Raw genomic sequence first — 25,650 nt, forward strand, 5'->3', positions numbered from 1 at the left:
CGGCCGCCCCCGCCGCCCCGCGCGGCTCTCGGACCCCCCCCCCCCGCAGCGCGGCCGCCCCGAAGGGCCGCAGCCCCCGCCCGCCCGCGGCCGCCGGGGGGCCGCCGCCGCCGCCCGACTCCTAACTAAGCGTTCGCAGCCATTTGCACGGCCTTTTATAGCGCGGGCGCCGGCCAATCAGCGGCGGGCGGAATCCCTGCTCGGCCGATGATGTGCGGGCCGGGCGCTCGCGCGTGCGCGGGTGGGCGGGGGGGCCGAGTGTGAGCGGGGCGGGGGGAGGAGGGAGCCGTGAGAGGGGAGGGGGGGGAGGAGGGAGCCGCTCACAGGAACCCTCCGAAAAAAAGATGGCGGCGGGCTCGGATCTGCTGGATGAGGTTTTCCTGAACACGGAGGTGGATGAGAAGGTGGTGAGCGACCTGGTGGGCTCCCTGGAGTCCCAGCTGGCGGCCTCCGGCCACCACCACCAGCACCACAAGGCGCAGGAGCCCCTGAGGGCCGCTGGGGGGCTGCTGGGGAACCATGTTGTGAGCAGCAGCAGTAGCAGCAGCAGCCCTAGCCCCAGCCCTGGAGGAGTAGTAGTAGGAGGCAATGCTAATGCCCAAACAGAGAGCAGCAGCGGCAGCAAGATGGGACTGAGTGCCCCAGAGATCACAAAAGCAGGTAACGTGGGCAGGGGTGGGGGGCTCTGAGGGAGAGGGGCCCTCCCCTCCCCCCACTCCCCAGCTCCCGCTGCCTCCTTCCCTCACTGCTTTCCCCCCTTTTCCCTCTCCTCCTTCTCGTTGTGGCAGGAGCGGGAGTGCAAAGGGTGGTATCGATCATACGGGGGAGAGCCTCCCCTCATCATGCCCCCTCGGTGTATGTCCGCGCCTCTGCTCCCTCCCCTTTATTTTCCCTCCTCGCCTGTGCTTACTCGAGGGTGTTGGATCATGTGTGGGGGCAGCCTCCCCGCAGAAGGAGCCGGCAGTGCCCGTCCGTGACTCTGCCGGTCCCCTCTGCTTTTCCTGCCCTTGTTGCTGGAGTGTAAAAGGGCTCTGTTAATCTCGGGGACTGAAGGAGGCAGAGCCCACCCCCTTGGTCATGGCTGTGCCTCCCATGCCGCCTGTGATTGCTCCCCTTCCCTTTCCAGGGGTGGAGGTTATGGGGGGATTCCCTCTTGATAATGCCGCCTTAGCTGTCTGTGTAAATGCTCCTTCCCCTCCCCCTTCGCTGTTGCTGAAGTGGAAGGGGGTGTTATTAATCATGACACCTATTTCCTGTAGAGGAGGAAGCGAGGGGGGATTTCAAGGGGAGGAAGTCCCTCAAAATGCTTCCCCCCCATATCTGCCTGCGTTGATATTCCCCCCGCACCCCCTCCCTTGTTCCAGGGGCTTGGAGGGGGCATCCAACACCTCCCATTCCTCCTCTGCCCTCAAGGGGGGGTTGTCACAACGCCGGGTCCCGGGAAGGGGGGGAATTCAGGCCACAACACCCCACCTTGCACAGCGCCTTCTCCCACCCGCCCACCCCCGGAGCTGCCTGGGAATATTCCCCCTTCGTCTTGTGAGGCTTGTAGGGGGGCAGTGTAAAGGCTGGGACTGAGGGTTCACTACGTGGGAATGGAGGGAAGCTGTTTTTCAGGGGGATTTGAAAGAAATGTTTCCCCAGAATATCTCTGCAATTCCTCCCCTCCCCCCTTTTTTATTTTTGATTTCATCTTGCTGAAGTGTAAGAAGATACGACAGACCCTCTGTTATGATCGATGAAGCTCTTCTAGGAGGATCTCCTTGACCCTTAAAATGTGCATCTCAGTGTCTGCCTGTCACTATTCTTTTCCCATTTCTGTCTCCTTAGGGCCAGGACCTGGACTGTGTGTGATTGTACTTGTGCTAACACCAGGCCTTATCAAGGGGCATGAGGATTATTCAGGACAAGAAGCTACATCATCTTGTCCCTTCTGAAAACCAGCTTTGCTTTTTATTTATTTATTTTAAACTATCTCTGGCTGTGAGAACTTCAGATCCGTCGGAACAAATTCTGTAATAAGGAAGAGGGGTCTTCTAGAAACCTACTCCGGGCCTTGCAGTATTTCTTATCTTGCCAGGCCAATGTTTTTATTTCCTTTCACTTTTCATATTTTGCTGTTGTTGAGCCTCCTGATCTGACTGACTTTGCTTTGTAGGAGATGACAGGATTAGAGAGTAATGTGTGCTGGGTATAGGGAATATATCTTAGTAATGTGTCTTCCATGGCCATTTTTCCCCCCTCACATTTGCAATCCTGTTTCTAAATGGGATGTCAGGCTCTAGAATGGGGAAGGAGGTCTTAGATGATCTTCTTACTCCCTTCTCTTGATTCATATTAAATCTGTTTTCCCTGTTTTTTCTTACTGTAGGGTCAAAAGCAGGGGGGTTACAATTAATACTGAATCTGCCAGTCTTTGGTGGGATATTGGAGGCTTTAAGATAACGTCTTTAAAGCCATGTTCAGTTTGTACTCTGTCCTGTTTTCCTGGCTCCAGGCAGGCAGCTTGGGAGATGGAGAAGACCTGGTGATAAGGGAGAACATTCTGTCTTTGCTGGATTTCTCTTCTTGCTCATTCGCTCTGTTTAACCTCATTGTTGTTTTGCAGGGGCAGGAGGAGTGCAGGGGGGTGTTATTAATCATAACACCAGGTCCCAGACTTCAGCTCTGGATGGAGCCACCACAACGAGCACCAGCACCACCACTGCAGCAGCAGGAGGATCTGAAGTCACTGCTGCTCCAGGGACCCTCAGTCAGGGCAAATCGGTGGTTATCAGCACCATGGCGACTGCCTTGTCCACCAGGAATGGCAAGATTGGGACCACGACAGTGCAGACTTTGAATGGGAGTAACGTGGTGATGAACTCTCACCACACAGGAAGTGCTGCTTTCTCTGGGACTCCTGTGACTGCCAACCCCGCTCCTGCACCTGCTGTTGCCCCTCTCGTTAACAATGGACCTGGATCTGTGGGGAAAGGAAACGCTGTTAATGCTGTTTTGCCCTCAGCTTCTAACACTGTCATCCAGACTTCTTTCCTTAATACTGCTGTGTCCTCTGCATCCTCCTCCTCGCCCACAGTGATCTCCTCGCAGCCACCACCGAGCGTTGGCACTGGGGCGCCCACGGTAACACTCGTGAGGCCCCCGATCCACACAGCAGGACCCACGGTGGCTGCAGCTGGTGCAGCCACTCAGAACGGGAGCAATACTGTGATCAATTCAACCATCAGTGTGGGGAGTTTTCCTGCTGTTGCCACAGCCACTGTGGGATCTGGAGTTTCCCTCCAGACGTCGCTTGTGAACAGCCAGTCTGGTTCCACTGTGCCAGCAGCTCCTGCCGCACAGGTCATCAAATCTGAGTCTCCTAAAACTATAGTCCAGGCAGTATCCCAACAGCAGACGCTGGCTACTGGTGGCCAGCCCAGTACTACAGGGGGTAGCATGATTATTGGGCAAACTATGCAAGCTGGGCTCTCCAATGTTGCTCCCAATCCTGGTGGGATACCTCCTGCAGCTCCTGGCACCCCCACAGGAATGGCTAAAGGCACTGCCAATACAGTGGCACAAAGTCTGCCAAGGACTCCAACTCCAACTACAAGTGGAATCAGAGCGACTTTGACTCCTACAGTTTTAGCACCTCGTGTGCCTCAGCCACCTCAGAATCCGACTAACATTCAGAATTTTCAGTTACCACCAGGTAAGTCAGAGGTTTGAGGGGTTCTGTTTCGGAAGTTTATTTCTTGCAGGGAGGAAGGAATCCAAGTAAGACTCTGTGCCATTCAATTGTGAATTGTGGAAAAGGCATGACATGTAACAATGAGAATGGTTTGGTGTTGAGTAGTAGTAGCATAGTAGCATTCCACTACTTAGTGTCTGATTTTGGGTGACCAGAAAGTCTTTTCAGCAGTAATTGAAAATAATTCTGCTTGGTATCTTTCTTACAATGTGAGTGTAGATGAAGCTGCAAACTGCCAAAGTGTAACAATGAAACATTATCCAATGAAATGTTGTTACTTCATTAGCACAAAAGACATTTTGAATTTTCAGGTGGTTTTGTCAGTAGTTTGTAACCTTTATGTGCTGCTCGGTTCCCTCCTGTCCCTGCATGCCCCCAGTACCACAGAGCTCTCATGAAGAGAGGAGCAGCAGATACAATACAAGAAAACTACCTACTTTGGATTTAAGTACCTTCAAAGTCTGACTTAAAAACTCACAGATTTGAAGCTTATGATCGTCTCTTCAGTCACTGGCATTCTGATACAAAAGGCAGACTTCCTATGTCCTTACCTCACCCTGTTGTGTCTAGGGCTGCAGCTTTTGTAGTAGCTAGTCTCGTGCTTAGTGCAGAGCATCTCTGGACAAGGAATGTAGTCCTGAACTCTGTGGATGAGTGAAAAGCAGGCTGAGAATTTGCTCAGAACTGTTCTGTCCCTCCTTAAATAGCCTAGATTCGGAGATTTAATGTTATATATTTGCTGTTATTCTGAGTCAGGCTTGTTGCTTGTATCCACTTTGATTTTTAGCTGCAAATACTTGTGTGAACCTACACATTGCTTCCTGTCCTCAAAATAATACATGCAAGGGCTGTATTCTTCCTGCTCACTGTTTTCAGGGCAGTACACAAAGAAAAACTAATTAAATTTTGCTACTAACACTGAAATTGGTGGTGATTTTAGTAGGTGGTCTTAGTAAAATACATCTCTTGGAACTCCTGACCAACCTCAGAGCAATGCACCTGTCACATAAAATAGATCAGGAATTATGTGCTGTGTTACTAAACGCTGTGTTTTTGTGTAATATGCTGTCTGTGGTATGTGATGCCATGTAGTTTGATGAAGTCTGTCAAACATTGTGTGTATCCAAGTACTAACTGGTATAAATATTTCTCTTTTTTTTTTTTTTCTGTAAAAGATTATTCCATATATGAGTAATTTGAATGACATGATGCTAATTTAAAAAATAGCAGTAAAACTCAGATCTTGAAATCTTGGTGCTTGATTTGAAGCCTGTAAATTGATAGGTTGGAAAAGCCTTATTTTATTTATTGCTGTAGTGTATCAAAGGATTGATCCAGTTTAGTCTAGTGCCATTTATACCTACATTTTTTGTTAATACTGCATTATAAACCTGATTATAAGGGAAAGTACTACTGTGGAGTCCAGTGGGACCTTTTTCCAGGTAGCTGATGTTTTCAGACTGCCACAGCATCCTGAAATGTGTTACTCTTAGAAGCAGCATTGCCAGTCCTTAAGCAAAATTGGACCATAAATTGTTCCTTTGGAGTTCTCAATAGATCTAAGTAAAACAGTACAGGTTCGAAGCACTTTTGTTTCTGTCCTACACTTAAAGAAATATTTATGACTTCAAAAGAATAAGCATGACTTAAAATAAGGAAGTATATGTGACTGGATACATAGAAATTGGAAACGGAGTTCTTGCATGATAAGACAGACTTAATATTGAAAAGGAATTTTTTTTTTAGTGGAATTGATTATTTTTCTTTTGCATTGCTTTAGTTTGTTTTTTATACTTTGCAAAAGTAGCCAGCTTTAAAAATGTTTTCCATAAACCATCTCTTTCAAAACACTTAAGAATTGGTGGATTCTGGGCTCTTCCAAACATCTCTCAGGCGCAAGACCCAAGCACCCCTGCAAATCTGGCCCTGTGCAACTGCTGTGATCTTCAGCAGAGTGCAGGTACACTCACAGTGAAAGGAGAATAGGTGGCTATGCTTTTGAAATTGTATTTTAAATGACAGCATCATAGGCCAGGTTTTTGGAGGCAGTTTGATAGTGTGAAGCTGCAGCTGCAGTGCCTCTGTGCTGTGCACCTACTGCATGCATCGAATTTGCATTCACAAGTTTGTTTTTATAAGTTACTAGTGTGTGCTGGTAAGAGTTTCTAAAACAGTGCTTGAAATAGTTTGAAATCATACACTGCACACACAGCTTCTTACACCAAGAATTACAAACACTTATAGTGATGGAAGGTTTGACCATGACAACACACATTTTATAGTTATTTTCTTACTCAGAATTACTGTTTCTAGTTCTCCAAAATACAGTTACAGTGTCACAGGTATGGAAAGCAGAATGTAAAATGTCAGCAGGAGTTGCTAAACTGGGACTTGAAAATTAGAAACCTTTCAAGGTTTCAAATGTTTTCTTCAAAAGACCACGTGAAAAATAAACTCCATCAATGGTCTTTAAAATACCTTACTGTTAGAATAATGCTTTGTGTTGTGTGAAGGCAATTGTGCAGCAAACCTTGACTGACCAGATTGGAGACGTTTGAAGAGCAAGTAGGCCATAATTGTTGTGACCTTACTGGATTTTGGTGTATTTCTTCTCCAAGGACCTGAGCTATTGGAGAGTATCTGTCTATTAATGATGGTTTTCCACTCCTGACATCTTTGAGGAAGAGGACCGTTGTCCTTAGTCTTTCTTCAAGAGCCTCTGGTTGGAACTTTGTGCTCCAGTTGGACAGATTTGGGTAATGATGGTCCCAAAATAACCTTATTTATACCCTCTGAGAAGAGACACAGAAATATTGTGAGATGATTTTGTAAGGGGATGGGAACACAAGTCTATACAATACTGCCTTAAGGATGCAACACTACTGAAACTGACTGGAAAGGAATTGAATGAAGCTGGTTGTTTCTGGATACTTCAGTAATGAGAAATGTGCTGTGTACAATAATATGGTAAGAGGTAGAAAATCAGTGAGTTTGTTAAAGTGGTAAGTCAGTGTTCCACTGTTAGAGATGCTCAGAAACGTCTGCAGAAAAGTATAGCTGGGACTATGTACTAAAATTTATCTTTTGCATTGCAAGAGTGTGTAAAGTGTTTAGAGGTCATTGCTGACACAGGGTAGAATCATCTCATAAATTGGCAAAACTTGGGTGCTTTAAAATAATTTTTGAAAACCCCGTCTTGTCCAGCAGTGCTGTAGTACAAACCCAGCATGTGTGAGTTTATGCTTACTTTGCATTACTGTCAGCTTGGGGTTCAAAGATTTGCTTTCTCTTGTTGCAAGTTTGTGTTGCTACTCTCTTCTGCTTTATCTTTATGTACAAACAGCTCATAATAAGTTTTTAAGGTGTCTGCTTAGAGAGAGAAGCAGGTTGGTGTGTGCTGAAGGTATGCAATGAGAATAGCATAGAGCAGGTAGGTCTGGACAGTTTTCTCTGCTAGCTCAGGTGAAATTGAAATCTAGAAACTTTCACTTCCTTCTGTCCTTCCTTTCTTTTATCTTCTGAGTGACTGTTAGTAGTTATGAAAATTTGGTGGCTTGATCATAAAGACTGGTATTTTTCTGATTAGATATGATTTGGTGACATATAGTCCTGTTTGAAGATAGCAGATAGGATGGGTTGTCTTCATGGTTTATTTTCTTTTACTTCTACAGTCATGACCAGTTTTCCCACTAGCAGTGGTACAGTTTTGCAGCTGTTGTAGAAGAGAATTGTTTTGCTTTGTATCTAAAAATAAAACTCCTTTATTAGTTTCTCAAAACTCAGTTGGATCTGGCAGTAGTTGATGATAGGGATGAGACTACAGATTTGTTCGTTGCTTTCTTCTTGGAGGGCATCTCATGTGCCTTTTCTGTGGTGAGGGCAGGATGGACTTTTTATAGACTGAGAAACTGCTGGGGCCCCTTTAACAGTGGAATGTTCCAGAGTTCTGAACTCTAGCAGTGGTTAAAACTTATCACTGATGCTTTCCAGAGACAAAGGATACCTGAAAGAGCATTAGTGCTATACAGGTGCACATCCTGGAAGATGGTCTACATGAATATACATGCTCAAGGTTTTCTTCATGGCCTTAGAGCTCAAAACTTCATTTGGTGTTAAATTGGAGCTTTTTTTGTAGAAACCAATAGGTTTTTAGCTTGGATAGTCCACTATCCAAGAAGGATTCCAACTCAGGCCATGGTTACGATGCTTTAGGATGGGAAAACTACCTGAAAACATAATTTAAAGCATGTGTTTGGGTCCTTTTGACTTGAGCTTGAATAACTGAAAAATAACTTCTGCAGGAGTAATTCAGTTTCTTTCAGTTGAGAGTTGGGGTAGTAGGTGGTTGGGCAAAGGAGAGGGTATAAAAATGGAGAAGGGTGGCAACTGAGAAGAACCAAATCAAGCAATTTGAGTTACTTTTTCATCCTGACTGCCTCATTCTTTGAGTTGCTTTGTACTTGAAGCATGCACCCCAGAAGTGCCCAAAGGAGCTAGATAGATAGATGTAGATAGATGAGGAAAATTTCAGAATTCCATAATATATGGAATACAGAAAGGAACAGAAGAAATACTATGAAGTAGTGGAATGTGGTTGTTTCTATTTCTCACTGACTAGTAAGCGAGTTCAAACATATCCTCATTATAGTTTCCCTGTGTGTTGCATGTGCTGCCAATATTATGCCTGTTAACTGTGTTGGCATGGCTTGATTTTGTTAAAAATAATGTCTGCAATGCACTGTGACAATGGGGGTTTCTTAGAGTACTTACAGTATGTTTTACTTCCAAAGCATTTTACAAAACTTAATCTTTGCAACCTGCCTGTGTAGATGGTAAATAAAGTACTATGAACTGTGCTTTAGAGCTTGGGGAAAGAGCAAGTTAGAGAAGTTCTGACTTGTCCAAGGCCACGCAGGAATCAATATTTTGCCAGGATTAGAGCTTGTGAGTCCTGTACTTGGCATGTAAAGCAGTATCTGTCTTTCTGGAAGATAACCGTGCATCTCTTCTGCAGAAATCTTCTGGGTGAGGGGTGGATTTTATGTTCAAATCATGCATCAGCAAAAGGAACATTCTGCTTTATTTGGAATCTGCTACATCAGATCTGCCATATGTCACCAGACTGAAAGTTGTGTTTGTTCTCATTGCAACTTCCATAAGTGAGGACTCCTGCATGCTTGGCTTTGTACCCCAAAGAACCTGAGGCTCAGAGAACTGTGCAATGGGTTTTTTTGGTTCTGTTAAAAAGACTATCTTGATGTTGTGCACATCTGATAAGACTCTGTTGTTAAGTGATGGGATCTAATGGGACTATAATGTGATTCTGTTAAACTATGAAAGCTATTAACTCTGATTACATATTGTTTAGTTCTGTTATGAAAAATGTTGTTCCCAACAGCCTTTGGAAGTGTGTGTATGAATATGTCTGTATGATCTTTAAATTGTGATCTTTTGGGGTATCATTAAGCTTGTGATAAAGGTTATTGGTCAATAACCAGAAGTGATTTGTTTCTTTTGAGGTGTTTTGCACTCTGCAAGAAGTTGCGTTTTCCATCTCTGGAAATGTAAGCAGGTTACTTGTGAACCTTCTCAGTTTGAGTCCACAAATTTGATGTTGCCCAGGACTTAAATCCCTTACTAACAGAGGATGCTGCAGCCCAGTTAGCAAACTGAGATGAAAATGCATCAGTTTGGGCCACTGATAAGAGACAAATTCTATCACAGACTCTTCAAATTAAGTATTTTGGTATGAGAACTTATACTGTTGTCTGTCTTCCCTGTTTTGGGAAATGATATGTAAATATAATTCTAAAAAATTTTATGAAGTGGTTCTAGAACACAGTTGAAAATACTGATATTTAAGCTGTCTGGGTTCAAGGAAAGAGAAAATACTGGTTTGTGGAAATGTTGCTTCGTGTAGAAACTATGTGATCAATACTGAGTCTGCTCAGAAAGAGCTGGATATAGAAGTCACTTAACACATTAAACATTTTTTGTTACTATGTGAATTTTTTTTGTCAGAAATACTCAGAATCAGCGTTTTCACCTTAAAATAGCTACTCTTGTCAAGATTATTGTTTGTGTTGAAACTTTATGAATGTTTGTAACTCCATTAATCTGTTTGAATCTTCTCCTTGAATTTGTTGCCATTGTTTCATGTAAAAAAAAAAAAAAGCTTTTGCTAGTTGGAAGACTGTTAGCAAGTTTAGCTTTGTTAGGCACATTATTTCTTGTGAAAGAAGATTTGGAGAGTAGTGGCATGAAGATAAGAATTTTGAAAATACAGTTTCTTACAACTGAAGATAAACACATATATCTAGAGGAGGTTTTAGTCCTGGTTCATAGACAGTTATTTCAGGTGTATTATGAACCCTAAAGCTCTGTGTGAAGGAAGGCCAAGCTCTAGGGAGAGTGTGTTGCTCTCAGGTGACAATTTTTCTTTGCACAGCCAGAGGTCTATTCCTGTGTGCAAATAAATGTATCAGCCCTCTTGCATCTGCTTCCTTGTAAGAGAAGCAAAATTGCTGATGTGTGTACAGGCTGTAATTAAACAGGTGAAAAGATTATGTGATCATCCATATTTTTTTTTATTTTTTTTTATTTTTTTTTGCCATGGACACACGAACAGAGCTTTTTGGCTGTTCTAAACCTTCTAAGATAGTTTTACCTCAGCTCTGGAAATTTTTACACCAGTTCTAATCTGAGAATTTCCTCCCAGAAATACTGGTTGTCTTCTGGAGGTGCAGGTGTCTCAACTGAGAGCCAGTTTTTTAGCACAAACTGTCCTCTCTTGGAGTAATTCTCTTTAGGTGTCTTTAGCATAATATTTAATGTAAAATATAATAATTATCCTTGAGGTCTTATTTGTGCCTTTAAAGTTTTTTAAATATAGAATATTTTTTGTGAGAACAAAACATTGTTTATTGTCACTGTATAATGGTATAGATTATCAGTAATCAAGAAAGAGGTGATAATTATGAGGATTTGATACACCTGCAGTGAGATCTGTTCAGCACCTCAGTGGAACTGTCTTAAGGCTTTGTGCAAATGTAGTGATCTTTGGGTCTGTAACTGTTGTCAGACTAAAAATAACATTTTGAAAATGATGAATTTCTGTACTTGGATTACCAGTAATCAGAAAGTTTTACTTTGAATGTCAAGGGTTGATGGTCAGCAAAATGTATAAATGTGTTATAAAATAGGTTAAATAGGGATGGTGCTTTTATTATCTATTTGTACAGAATTTAGTACAAGGTCCAGTTTGGACACCAAGCTCTTTTTGTGGGATTTGGAAACGTATATTGATGAAAATTAAGTAACTTTTTGCCACAGTAGATCTCTGCTTATAAATATGAATTGTAATTTATGAATGCTATGTATTTTAATTTTGATGCTTTTTCCCATAAAATGCCTTACTAAAATATATTTTTCAGTAAAACATACCCAGTACCTAGACAATGAATAACATAAAACTCACAGCAGTGTGTAATATTATTTTACAGGACTGACATGACTGTCCTAAGATTTGTATTGAATTGAGTAAGCCTTTCTTGTAAAAATGGTCTTATGATTATAACTTGATTAATATATGCTTCTGAGAGTAGCTGAACTGTTAAAAGCCATCACAGTGCTTTTGTGCAGAATAAAGCACGTGCTGGATAGACTGTGCTGACAACCAGTGCAGTTGAAAAATGTGTGCTCTAGATATCAGAGTATAAACAAAACCCAAGCAATGAGGTGTGGTGCTATGCTTGAGTCTTTCTGAGAGGGTTTGGGGGGCAGCAAGGCTGTACTAAGTTGTCTGCACACCTTCCTTCAGTTTATTAATCAATATTTCTTTAAGGGAGGGTTGGATTTAGAACCTCTCTCCAAATATAATAACATCAGGTGCTTGCAGCCTGAGTGGTGGTGTGGCGAGTGGGACCAGTTGTGCTCACATGAGTCAGAAGTGCCAGCTCCAAGGAGCAGCACTGAGGAATTGCAGCACCTGTGGCAAGGAGGGGACCAGAAGAGAGTGTGGAGGGATCAGTGTGGGAGAAGAGATCTGGAGTAGGGAGGCTGACAGTGACTAAACTGTGTGGAAGTTAAAGACAAACATGAGGAGTTACTAGTTTTTAACACGCATATGTGCAGTCATGTTTGCAGTAATATTAAGGGTGGGTTGGAAGAAGATACAAGTGCTCATGTGCTGAGCTTCAACCTCTTAGTTCCTTCACTTCTTCCTTTTTTACCAGTGTATCGCTTGATTTTCTTTCCTTCCCTGTCCTCCATCGGGAGGGGGAGAAAAGGCACTAATTATTTATAAGTGTTAGTCATACCCAGTCATTAAGCTTAGTCATTACTCAGGACTGTGCATTTGATGGTTAGTAAAAATCAAAACGAAACCTGATTTTGTTGAAAAGCTTTCTGAATTCAAGCTTACAGGTGTGATAATAATTCTGTTTCTGTGTTCAGACTAATTGCAAAAGCAGAGCTACTTAATAAATGTTGCTATCAGCCAAATGGCATGTAATATCATGTCCCCATTGATGGTTTGTATTGAACTTGCAGGCGTAGTGTTTGGCATATTCTCAAAGCAGAATAATTCTGTATGGACAGTGAGAGAGGCATAAGCTCACAGAGGAGGATGTGGAGGGAATGTTTGTGCTGAGGCTGCTCTAGGGAGCTGTCAGTCAATGGAATTGTCCAGCTCTGACTCTCCACAGCTTCAGGTGAAAAAGGTGGCATCAGCTAAAATCACAAAGAGTCTATGCCTTGAGTAGGGCATTCACAGTGGGGACAAATTAAAGAAATGTGTTCTTTATCGCTTCTCATGGACTTAGTTGTTTTAGATTGTTGTATTCTGAAGGAAAAAATCATTGATTTAAAGCATTACTCCTCGTTAAGTATTTCTGTACAGACTGTGGTAATAAATGGAAAGTAACTCTGCCATTCCCATTTCTTCAGGTGCTTGAACAGCACTAATGTTGACACACCTTGGTACAGACAAGCTGTCACAAATGAAGATAGGTTGATTTTTAAAACCTTCTATTTAAAATAACAGAAATAAAGAATTAGTGACACTTTATTTTGTGTCTTCCTTTCTCAAACCCAAATCTGATTTTGGTATAATTGCTTTGTAGTTTGATCTAAGTATATTGAAATTAATGGCAGAGTTACATCTGAATTGCTTGTAGATCAATAATTAAAGCAATTGGTTTAGCTCTTGATAGTGTTTTTCTTAGCTGTTTCGACATCAGACAGATTTGTGCTATGATTGGGTTGCAATTTGACAGAGCACTCTGGTGTTTTAGCTTTGTATGCTTGACTAGAAAGGAATGTTAACACACTTTCAAGGAATATAGCTTTCCAGAGAAGTCAAAATAGTTTCAAATCACATTGTTGTTGAAGCATTTGTCAATTGTTGCTATATAAAATGATGTATTTTCCAGAACAATTCTTACACATCTCTTCAAATGAACAGGTAAGACTTTTTGCATATGGGATCACTCTCAAATGCAGTGTCTTTTTGGCATTCCAATATGACATTATTCCTTTAACTATATTCTTAAAAGGTTTGTGAATCAATACTTTACAAATGATTCACTTCTTTACTTTTTAGACAGTACAGTTCAGTTGTGTTGTTTGAAACTGAACTCTTGCATAGTAAGAGTAAGCAAAAGCTTTTAAAACTAAATAGAGTTCTTTGTCTGTTTACTCTTTTGTAAGAAAAAACAAGCAGTTTCTCATAATGTTAACTTTTGTACTTGATCTGTATAAAATGCACTTTCTGTGCACTGCAGTGAGGATTCTTGAGGATCTTTGCAAACATCTTTTATCTGTGTTGATAACAATCATAAATCAGCTGTTGAAGAATTAAATTTCTGAGACCATAATGACTGTTTGGAATCTCTGTGTGCAGGTTGGTAGAGTGATGGTAGCCAACAGTGGAGTGCTGCAGTTGTATGTTGTTTCTTAACTTCTTGGCACGGTGTCTAGGTAGAATTCTCCTTTATTCCAGAGTGACATGAGTTGAAAAGGAAATAGAATTTGCTTTTGTAGTTCTTGTCTAAAGCTCTGTGCCATGCCAGTCTTCAGTGCCTGTCGGGAGAAACTCTAAGTATTTTGTATTAGAGGTGCTCTGAAGCAACACCTGACAGTCATGCCATGCTTTTTTCATGGTAAGTTGTAGCTCACCTGCAGTGCAGCAGGTGCTGAACATTTAACAGGTCCCTTTCATTGTTCACAGTGTACTCAGCACAGCTGTGTGCAGAACCTCAGCCTCACAGCTTTGGGCTGCCCATTACTCTGGAGCAAGGTGTGAGGAAATTGGTACAGGTTGCTCCAGGGTGCTGGACAGCTCTGTCCCTGCCTGGCAGTTCTGTGGAGCCTGCAGACCTGCAGCTCAGCAGGGAACATATCCACTACTGCCTCGTGTTTGTGCAGCCTGACCTCGTCATGCCAGTGCAGGGCAGCCACTTCTGGAGCAGCTGCAGTCTCACATGGTCATGGGGTCATTTTGAGCTCTTGGGTTTGCTGATACCTCCTGATCCCTGCATTATGGAGATTTCTCCTTAGGCACTGTGCTTATCCTTGTGGAGCTAAGGCATCTTTATAGAAATCACAAAATAACCATGTTTGTTGATGAAACTTGAAAGCTCAGATTACTGATGAGGTCAAAGGCTTTGGCAAGAAAGTTCAAGTAGAATTTTTTCTGGACTCGTGCAGCACAAGTCTCCTGATGTTCTAAGCACCTAAACTTAAGTATATCTAATATATACTTAACAGTGGTGCACGTTTCTCCTCAGGTACAAAGTAGTGTGTCTTCAATAGCATCTAATCCACACCTCTGTTACCATTAACAGTTCTGTGCTACTCATCTTGATTTGTAATCCCTGTTTCTCATGAGCTGGTGTATAGATGGTCTTTCATGAGCTGCTGCTCATCTGGTTTGTTACAGAGGCTGCTCTTCAGTGTGTGTAAATAATTCTAAATCTGCTAGAAATTGTCTAGTATTAGGGATGATTTCCTTAATGACCCAGATACTCATGGAGCTGCAGCAGACTAGGTTCTTTCTGCTTTCCTTGGGCTTTCATTCCTGTAGAGTGGGAGTTTTTTCAGGTGGATCAGTTACTGGAAGAGGAGGAATGGTGGATTGTTGGACAGCACTGATGTCAGTACTAGGTTATCTTTTCCTTTTCTGCAGTAAGGGACCCTGTCACATACGCCATTTATTCTGAAAGCTCTTCCCGTAGCTTCTGTTGGCAGCTGTCTTTTTCTCCAGCTCTCTCTCTGGTGTTCCAGCATTTTTGGAATGGAAGGAATCTAAGGAAAATCTTAGAAACTTTGTCCTTTTTTATAAGGGTTTTGTCATTCTGGGGTCCCTGTATAACTTGATCCAATCAGTTACAGAGCATGGACTCAGCCCCTTTGCTTTAGATGGTTTTTGTGGTGTGTATGATAACTTGCATAACTTTAAACACACATTCACTTTCTCTTTCGTTGCAACAGAATCTCTTCTGACAATACCAAAAGGATTCTCTCGTAAAGTTTTCTCCTGCTGATATGGCACAGCCCACTTAGGATTACTGTCAGATTTTTCTACCATGTCAAATGTTTGCAGCATCTTGCCACAAATGTGTGTGTGCTCAAGAGCTTAAGGCCCAAAGGGCTTTGACATAAAGATAACCTCTTAGTGAACTTCCCTGGCAAGTCTAGTTAGGATTTGAAGATTTGTCAGATGTCAGTGCACTGTATGATCAATAACTTCCTTTTCTAGAGATGTTTGTAGGGACTTTGGTTTTCTACACCCAAGAAGGATCAGTCCTCTGGTTATTCTTTCAGGCTTGGACATTCTTTCTGAGCTCCAGCATGTTTGTCTGTTGATTCTTTGCTGCCTAACAGTTCTCCCTGACCCAAATTGTTTTCTCTTGGGAAGTTTATAGTTACGTTTTTACTTTAAGGAGAGAATTTCCTTGGGAGACTAGGAAAGGATATTCTTCATGCACTTTCAAGAGCATGCATCCATTAATTCTTCTGTTGTCTGAAAAAGACTTACTAGGAGTATAGATTCTTAGTAATGGTTCTGACTTGATCTGGATTAACCATGAACTACATTGTGGGTAACAAGCAATATCGGTAAGCTTGAACCTTCTGTTCTTCTTTTGAGTGTCTGCACCAGAAAGAGAAGTGATGTCACTTGGGATCAGATAGGGTTGTGTGTGTGTAGGGTTTGTATTTCACAGGTGAGAGTTTCGTCCTTGCACATGCTGTTAAGCCCAGTGAGAAGTGCGAGCACACCTTGCTGTGCCGTCCCGTTAGGCGCTTGCTAACTGGAGATGGAGTCCCTCAGTGCATCCCCCATGGTATGGATGGAGTCCCTGAGACATGGAGCATTATCCTGGGAGGTGACACTGGGATATGGATCAATATCCTGAGAGGTGACGCTGGGATATGGAGCGTTATCCTGAGAGGTGACGCTGGGATATGGAGCGTTATCCTGAGAGGTGACACTGGGATGTGGAGCATTATCCTGAGAGATGGCACTGGGCTATGGATCAATATCCTGAGAGGTGACACTGGGATGTGGGACGTTTTCCTGAGAGGTGACACTGGGCTATGGATCAATATCCTGAGAGGTGACACCAGGCTATGGGGTGTTACCCTGAGAGGTGACACCGGGATATAGAGTGATATCCTAAGAGGTGACACTGGGATGTGGGATGTTACCCTGAGAGGTGACACTGGGATGTGGGGCATTATCCTGAGAGGTGGCACTGGGATGTGGGATGTTACCCTGAGAGGTGGCACTGGGATGTGGGATGTTACCCTGAGAGGTGGCACTGGGATGTGGGATGTTACCCTGAGAGGTGGCTACACCATGACAGTCTGGTTTATGTTTTTTTGATATATCCGATGGCCAGAACTCTTCACTTTTTATTCCAGTGCATGATTTTACACGTTTTATTAATTAAAAAAAACTAACAAAGAAAAAACCTCAAAGCACAACATTTTATAAATGAAAATGTCATTAGCAAATGGAATTACAAATAAGCAAGAGGCAAAGATGACCCAGCAGAATCATGGAGCTATATCACTTAATGATGCCACTTTCCATCCCAAACAGTCTTGTAAACAGGATTGATCTGGGAAGGTCTTCACAGCAAGAACATGTGAGGTGACCATTGTACTGGTCAGGAGCACAAGTCTTTTCTGTGTCAGAAACAATCAACTAAGTTTTGTTAATCCTTCATTTGGAGCCATGATGAATTGTTTAATTCAAACTAAAATCTGAACCTCTTTCAGGATTCTCTTAAGCATCTAACTTCTAACAAAAATGGTAATTAATTTTAATTTTAATTAGTTTTTTAAATGAGACACTTGGAAAGAATTCTTGAATGTTTGCATTTATAATAGTGAATATGATTTTACACGTGATCAGACTTTCTAGGAAAAAGAAGGCGGAAAGATATTTAAAATGTCCAAGTCTTATTGTCATCTTTTTCTTATTGAACATTTCCAGTGATGTTTATTAGCTGTTTGTTCTCAAATAGTAATTAATCCACTAATGCAGGAACAAAAACCTGGTTGATAAAACAGAAAGATGTTTTCCATCTTTAAATATGTTGCTGAATTTAATTGAAATAGTGAGATAAATTATACAATTGTAGCTGTCTTCTAGTACCTGGTAGTCAGTTCTGACCTGGTTGATTCAGCATTTGCAGCCTTATGCATTGGAGTTTGAGGTTATGATACTTACCTGTATTTAAATATTTAAAATGTAAGTTTTGGGATGAATTTTTTTTTTCTACACATGTGGCTGTCGGCCCTTCCTCTTCTCCACTGTCACAAATTGTTAACTGAGATTCATGTATGAAGGGAGAGAGGGGCTGTTACAGTCCCAAAGTGGTTTTGTTTAGAAGTAGGAGATAAACAAGACTTTGTTTTTAATTCATAATCGAGTTATCTCCAATGACCCTTCTGAACTTCACTGAAAATCCACTTAATGCCAGCTTGGGTATAGTTTTGGGTTAGTGAATTCATTTTTTAGCTAATTGGGTTGGAAAGGAGTCTGTAGTTTGACTGGGGGGAGAGAAGCTCAGAGAGCAGCTCCATCTCCCTTTTTAAAGAATTCCCATCAAGCTGGAGGGGTATTTTGTGTTCAGGCAAAACTTGCATGCCTGCACACTGTAGTACTGGAGAATTTCTGCACAGAATTTTCAAGTTCATCGCATAATGAATTTTTACACCTTTTCCAAAGTCACCTGGACACCAACAAGCTAACATTCTAAGCAGGTAAAATGTCTCATATCATCATACTGTGATTAAAGATTATTCAAAACTAGTCAGATGGTAGTAATTGTCTTTATGTTTGTGCCATGTGCACAGGAATTTATCAGTGGTAGAGCTGACTTAATGACATGTTAGAAACTATATAAATTAAAAATAACTGTGTATCAAATTTGAGTGGGAATGAAAGTACTGTTTAAATAGTGACAGATATAAATGTGGCTTTGTATGAGTTACTTTTCTATTATGACTTCAGTACTTGAAAGAAGTACTTCAGACTTCCTGGAGTTAGAAATCTAACAGGGTAGTGCTTAGAGTCAGGGTTTGAATTACAAATTATTGTTTTGTCTGTCTGCTGCCAGAAATTGAACTTTCTTGATATGTTTTCTAAAGCTCACATTAATATGCTTTTCAACTGTCTGTTTGAGCAGTTGTGTTATGTTAATGTGTAGGCATGTTCTAATTCTGCATGTAGCTCAGGGAGAATATTTCATTGTTCAGGTGTTGTGCTTACACTTCAGGGGTATTAAACCTTCACTTTTTGGTTATTTCCCCTCTTTTCTCTCTCCTCATTCATGTTTTGGGAAGCAAAGCAGTAAGTTGACAGCACTGGTGTGTTAGTGTGTGGTGCATACACATTACTGAGCCTGATGGAGACAGGAACAGGTATCACATAGCTCTGGGCCACTGCCTGATGCCATGGAAGTCTCATCTGCAGGGGAGCTGCTTTGGCTTGGTGCTTTTGAATAACTTCAGTCACTTTTGCACTGAGAAAGTTTAAACACACTCCCCCATCCAAACTAGGCGTAGTATTTCTAATGTTCCTTCTGTGGGAAAAAATATTTAACTCTTTGAAGAACTTGGATGGCATGTTAACTTTAGGATATCTTGGGGAACCCCCAAACCAGTGAATTTTAGGAAAAAGGGTTTTTTATGGGTTGTCAGTATAGTTCTGTGACATTTAAGGATTTCTGAAAGCTCAGGCATAGGTAGTTGCATGGGCCTTTTTCAGTTGCTAGAAACTAAATAGTACTCAACAAGCCTTAATATTTGATGTTGACTTGAAAATAGCTCCTCTAATCAGATGTCCACTGTTCTGATGATTTCAGTTATAATAATATTGAAGATTTCCACTGATTCAGTGTTTAGCTGCTTCAGCTGGTTGTTATGAGGGATGACAAAAGTGGGCAATGTGAATTCATTTCCCAGGATTTTATGTTTGCGCATTGAAGAGGATGCCAGGTTCTGTTGGTGGAGGAATGAAGTTGATACAGTAGCAGGTCATTCTCTAGTCTTTGAAATGTTCAGTTTCTCTATCTTTTGTCAGCAGCCCCCTCCCCATAATGTTAGGGTGATGGTTCCAGTGAGCAGCCCATGGGATCAAGCTCTGTGTTCACTGTAAGGTCTTTTAAGTTCTCCTGAGATGTGGTGGAGGTGATGATGATCATGGTGTGTGCCTTTGCTGTTTTAAAAGAAATACTTCTACCTACATAAGTTACAGGAGGAAAGATCTTACTTTTTGGAATGACTTGGGAAAGAGTTTTTTTGACCTGACAGCTAAACAAAGAGTATTTACTTCTGCAGTCTGCAAGATAATAAATAAGTTTCTCCCTCTCCTCCTACAGAAAAACACTTTGGGAATGTTTGTTTCTCAAAGTTTCACTTTTCCATAGTTCTTTGTGGGTCCCACCTTAACACTTTTACATAAGTTGTGAGGGAAAGTCACATTTTGGATGTAAACTAGTTTAACATTTTGGTGTGACTCTGCTTCACTAAAAGGGAGTTAATGTAGAGAATGTAAGGAAAAGATTAGGAGCAAATCAACTAAGGCTTTTCTTTTGAACTCATTTTTGTAGAAATCAGTATATGAATTTTTGCAGTTTACTTGTAAAACTGTCCAAGAAAACTGTTTAAGGTGCTGTCTGTAAACATTTCAGCACTTGACCAGAATAGAAAAGCAAATAAAAGCTTGATTCTTTTGAAGTAGTCATGCTCTGAGATGCAATAGACCACATCTCCAGATATTGTTGGGGAGCGTGTACGGGCTTTTGATTCACTGAACAACACTTAAGAAAAACTTTCTGATTTCACTAGTGCCTCTTGATTTTCATGGCGAAGGTTCTTCCTGTAGTTGCTTAGAGAAGCCAACTAATTTTGAGTGCCCAGTTTGTTTCCTTAGGTGGCTTTTTCAGAACTGATGAGGTTCTGAGGCTCTCAGGGACTGAGTGAGGCGTGCTGAATGAAGGAGCTCTTGGCAAAGAGTTCATGTTGTCCAGATTCTGTTTATGCCTTCAAGGAAGAGAGAATCACATCTGAAAATCTGCCTGTTAAAATCTGGTTCCCCACAGCTACCCAGTGGGGTTAAGTGTATTGATCTGAGTGACTGAGCAGGGAATGATTTCCTCATTTCCCTCTCTGTTTTATTCTTCATTTGGGGTGTAACATGGCACAGTGCAGTCTGTTGCTGATGCACATGAGAGAGATTATGATTTTATAGCCACTTTCATTACTAAATTGGTTATGGGAAATTAATTTAGAACTTAGACAATTGTGTTGCTGTTGATGGTGAGGCCTAGGTTTGATTATTTTTTCTTCCTCTCATAAAGACAAACTAACAGGAATCTTGGCAGGATTTTCTTCTATTTGTAGTGTCTCATGAAACAAATTTCTTAGTAAAGAGCAGGTAGGATTTTTACAGGATTACTCATTTTAACTTCTAGTCACATGGAGTATTAGTGTTTGGGGCAGATAGAACTCACTGTGTTCTGATGCACACCGTACTGAGCATTTAGATAGAGTATTTCTGAAATTAACCTATTCTAGACAAAATGCCATAATGCAGATGGGTATTTTGTTTTTATTCTGAACCTCTTTTGTTAGCTGCCTAGTCCTTCAGCAGTACAATAATTCCATATGTACCCAACTTGGAATAAAAAAAACCAACCAAACAGAAAAATACGTTCTTTGATTTTTGTAAAGGATGTGTGTTCCTTGACCACTCTGTTTTGCAGGCATGGTCCTGGTGCGCAGTGAGAACGGGCAGCTGCTGATGATCCCCCAGCAAGCCTTGGCACATATGCAGGCACAGGCACACGCCCAGTCTCAGCCTCAGAACACTCTGACTCCTCGTCCTGCTACACCTACCAGTGCACCCCCAGTGCAGATATCCACAGTGCAGGTCAGTCCAGCAACTTGTGCTAAAAACTGTTTGGTTCCCTGTGAAGAACACATGAGAAAGTAAGGTGTGATAGTAGTGATTTGGAGAAGCCATAGATCTAACTGGAATGTGAAGACTTTTTATAGATTCATAGAATCTCAGAATCATTTGTGTTGGAAAGGTTTTGGAAGGGGCCTTAAAGCTCATTCAGCTCCTGAAGTGGGCAGGGACACCTTCTACTAGACCAGGTTGCTTCAAGCCCCGTCCCAACCCGGCCTGGAACACTTCCAGGAATGGCAAGTCCACACCTCTCTGGGCAACCTGTACTGGGGCCTCATCACCCTCAGAGCCAAGAATTTCTTCCAAATAGCTAATCTAAATCTACTTTCCACAAGGCATAGGCATTGCATTTTTTTCCTAATTCTGTTACAGCTTGGCTGTTACTCATCAAAAATATTTTTACATATCTGAATCTCATTAAGTTGAAAACTTTGATATAAAGAAGACCATATATGGTTAATGTGTACAACTCTTCTCCCCAGAATAAATACAAGACTAAAAGAAAAAAATGGATATGGATATATGTACACTGAGATTTTGACAGTTGCATTAAGTTCAAGACTGAAAATCATTCTCAGAGTTTTATAGTGTTTCAGATGCATTCTTTTGTATTTGTAATAATGCAGAATCAGAACACTAATAAAGCAGATGATATTTAACTATAGGTACTCATGTGTTTGTGACTTTTTTTTCCTCTTCACCAGGCTCCAGGAACACCCATTATTGCACGACAGGTGACACCTACTACTATCATCAAGCAAGTGTCTCAGGCTCAAACTACAGTGCAACCCACGACAACGCTACAGCGTCCCCCTGTTGTTCAAGTGAGTGTGTAGGGAAGTAATGTCTGCATGAGACTGCTAGGCACACAGGAAATGCAATTGCTCAGTGCAGGAAAGAAATGCCTTCTGGATTAGCCTTTCTAAAACATCTGCAGGTCTCAGTATGTATTTTGGAGGTACAGGTATAATTTTTTATATGTATATAGTTATTATTTCATATTACACCTATACATATCTCTATTTAAAGGTATTGTGTTTGTAGTTTGTACTATCACAGAGCTGACTAAAATAAAATTCCTTTATACTTTCTGCTTAAAGGAAGTGATAAGAAATCCCTTTGGATTTGGGGCTGTGGTGTTATTCCTGTGGTGGATGTGCAGTCCTCTGAATTCTGCAGCAAAATTGACAATTGCAAAGATGACTGCATTGTGGCAGCCTTCTCTTCCTGAAGCCTTCTCCCTTTCACATGTGTCTCTGCTTTGATCTGTGTCCTTCTGGAGACTGATAACTCATGGAGAGACTGATGTCAGTCTGGGCTGGCCTCTCTATTCATTTTGGGCTCGCTTGGAAATTTTTTTGGAGATGTTGAGAGTTCAAAAAACAGTGCAAGAGTGTGAAATTCTCCACATGGCTTCCAGGCAGCAGTGATCCAATATGATTGCTGTCGCCTAATCTGTCTGATTGTGCTTTCTTCATCCTTTGAGTAGACAGGATTAGAGAGTTTTAATTTAAAACATGCAGGTTTTGCTATGCATCCAGTTAACCTTTTTCCCCTCAGAGAGCCTTTCCCTGTGCCAGTGATCTTTCTAGATCTAAGAGTTAATTTACCTAACTGAGTCTCCTTAATTTACACTGCTGTTACACAGGACAAAAAACCCAGCATCATTCCATCTGCATATTTTGTGCTGTAATGAGCACACCATGGACTTCGTTTATCCTGTTTTTAAAAAAAAAATGAGACAAATGAAATCCTTGTCTCCCTTAGTTTCTCTCAAAATACCAACAAAGTTAGCTTTGGCAGCAGTGAAGCCTCTTTTCTTGTGCATCTTTATATAAACAGCAAATTTACAAATGATTTGTGAACATTCATGTCAGTTGTAGCTCGGTAGGAATTTGTATCTCAGACTGGGTTGTTGTTAATAATTAGTCTGTTGGAAGCCCATGAATGAGCTGTGTATATGAGATCTTGCTTGCAATGGTGATTCTTTGGAGCTGATATTTCTACTTCAAATTACCAATATGTCTGCAGAACTAGAGAAATGTTTTGTCCCATTGTTCATCACAAAGACCTTGATAAGACCCAAGCTTTTGTGTCAATTGTGCCTTTTTAGAAATCCTTCCCTTTGGAAGCGGCATTTAATGAAACAGGCTAAAAGATAAACAGATCTCACAGGAATTCTGCACTTGTTTTAGCAGAGTTTTGAAACCACAGTGGCTGAGGTTATGTTTATCGTATTTTATTCAGTGACCAAAAATCGCGCAATTTTTAATCAACTTTTGAAATTCCCGTTTCGAATGTTTTAGTGCCATCTGGTGGCGCTTTCCTTCCGCTGCGCCAGACCGCACATGAGCAACTTATTTATAGCAGCTGCAAAAGGTGTTCTGCTGCCCTGTGGCTCATTTTCTGTTTCATGGCTCAGGAAAACAGCCTCTTAGTACATCCCAAGGAAAATAATCTTGTGTTTGTATTCTCTGCAGCCTCAGATTGTTCTGGGTGGTACTGCACAAACAACCACGTTGGGGACAGCAACAGCTGTACAAACTGGAACTCCTCAGAGAACAGTGCAAGGGACAACGGCCACCTCCACTGCTGCCACAGTAAGATACTGAGAAATGTAACATCTCTTTTTGTTCACTCACATATGCATGATGTGCATATATACACATACATGTAAACACAGATGGGAGTGGAGATTAGTAAAGATGCAGGAATTCTGTGAGCTGTTGACCTTGAAAAGGTAAACTTTAATAGAATCATATAATTTACAAGGTATGGGTACAGGTTGCTTGAATTTTTATAGGTGTCAAAGTGTTTTTGTTTCTGTAACAATATTAAAGCGCTCATTTAAAAATTTTATTAGATGTATTTTATATAGATATATATAACAGTGAATTGTTCAGTGCTGCTGGGTAGAATCAGTGTGAGAAGGAATAAGGAGTTGGCATTGATTGATTCAAGCTGCATGTTTCCAGGATTGCAAAACAGGGAGAATCCATATACTATGCATTGTGAAACAACAGCTTTACTATTTTTTGTCCCGCTAAAACACATATTTTCCCATATATAACGTGCCATCCTTGAAATACTTGGTGTTTCCTAATTTCATGAAGAATCATAATTCCTTAAATTTTGATAACAAAAATGTACAATAAATATGAGTATACGATGAAAAATAATAATTTCAGTATGTTTTAAGTGCTGAGGGACTTGTATCTTTAAATGTTACTCTGCTCTGATGAACTAAAGGACTTTATTTCATGGAGTATATGGTCAGATCATGTATTAAGAGGAGTTTTTCTTTCCTTCTCTGACTGTTTCCCTTTTACCTTTCCTTCTAAGGAAACTATGGAAAATGTGAAGAAATGCAAAAACTTTCTGTCCACATTAATAAAACTGGCATCATCTGGAAAACAGTCCTCAGAGACTGCGGCTAATGTGAAGGAATTAGTACAGAATCTGCTGGTAAGAAAAGTTCATCGAAAGTTGTAAAATACAGAATTAGGGCAAATTCAGACTTAAAACTGGTTTTTGTGGGTTTTTTCTTCAGAGGATGGAGTTTATAAAATCTGAGCTAAATCAAATTAACTTTGCCTCTTCCGAATTAAAATAGATGGATAAATTTTCCATTCAGTTTATAGCTGAGACATTACTGCTTATATTCATGCATGAGAACATGAGTTCTCACAGGAGTGTGAGTAATGCAAGCAGTGGCTCTTTAAATTCTACATTTTGATAAAACAATGAATAAAAAGGTGTATTATGTACTTGAGGGAAAACACTACAGCTGGTGTGATAGCTGACTAGAAAATCACAAGTTTTTACAAAAGAAAGGTAATTAACATTGTCTGATACTAATATAAAAGCTTGACATATTTAATATTTATAGAGTAAATACTAGTATTGCTTTGCCTACTTGTTAGCAACCTTTAAGTTATGATTGATCTGGGTATTCTATTATGTAGGTCTTACTACTTGAAATTTGTAGTAAAGTTGGTTACTACCATAAAGCTATTGGTAACTAAAAATAGGGAGGGATGATTAAACCACTTATTTTCTGTATGTTCCCAAGTCTTAAAATCTCTTCTGGTGTTGGATATCTGTAAAAATTAATTTCTACCAGTTTGTTCATTTGAATTTTCTGTTTTGAAGGATGGAAAAATTGAACCAGAAGATTTTACCAGTAGGCTGTACAGAGAACTTAATTCTTCACCTCAACCTTACCTTGTGCCTTTCCTGAAGGTAACTTCATTACTCTTTCTTCATCTCTGTGCTTATATTATATCGGCAGCAATGAACACAAGCACATCCTTTGCTATTGTAGGTGGAATTCCAAAATGATGTTAAAGGAAGTTTTAAATGGTGACTGGTTAGGCTTTTGCTCCCTTGAAAAATACTTTTTGTGTCTTAGTTCCTAGAGTTTGTTACT

At 40.9% G+C, this 25,650-nt stretch overlaps 1 protein-coding gene across 1 annotated transcript in view; it reads left to right on the forward strand.

The window, feature by feature from the left end:
• Nucleotides 1-325: 325 nt before the first annotated feature.
• TAF4 (TATA-box binding protein associated factor 4) overlaps nucleotides 326-25,650 on the forward strand; it is a 36,095-nt gene continuing 10,770 nt past the window's right edge. The window contains exons 1-7 of the mRNA XM_005524826.2: nucleotides 326-660; nucleotides 2,609-3,697; nucleotides 21,016-21,182; nucleotides 21,926-22,045; nucleotides 23,702-23,821; nucleotides 24,564-24,686; nucleotides 25,374-25,463. Of these exons, the coding sequence (XP_005524883.1) occupies nucleotides 345-660; nucleotides 2,609-3,697; nucleotides 21,016-21,182; nucleotides 21,926-22,045; nucleotides 23,702-23,821; nucleotides 24,564-24,686; nucleotides 25,374-25,463 (2,025 nt within the window). The 5' untranslated portion in view covers nucleotides 326-344. The remainder of the gene's footprint in view (nucleotides 661-2,608; nucleotides 3,698-21,015; nucleotides 21,183-21,925; nucleotides 22,046-23,701; nucleotides 23,822-24,563; nucleotides 24,687-25,373; nucleotides 25,464-25,650) is intronic.

Source organism: Pseudopodoces humilis, chromosome 19 (assembly GCF_049639895.1).
Source record: "Pseudopodoces humilis isolate 2021_Gansu_Grassland_sample_001 chromosome 19, ASM4963989v1, whole genome shotgun sequence".
Lineage (NCBI taxonomy): Eukaryota > Metazoa > Chordata > Aves > Passeriformes > Paridae > Pseudopodoces > Pseudopodoces humilis.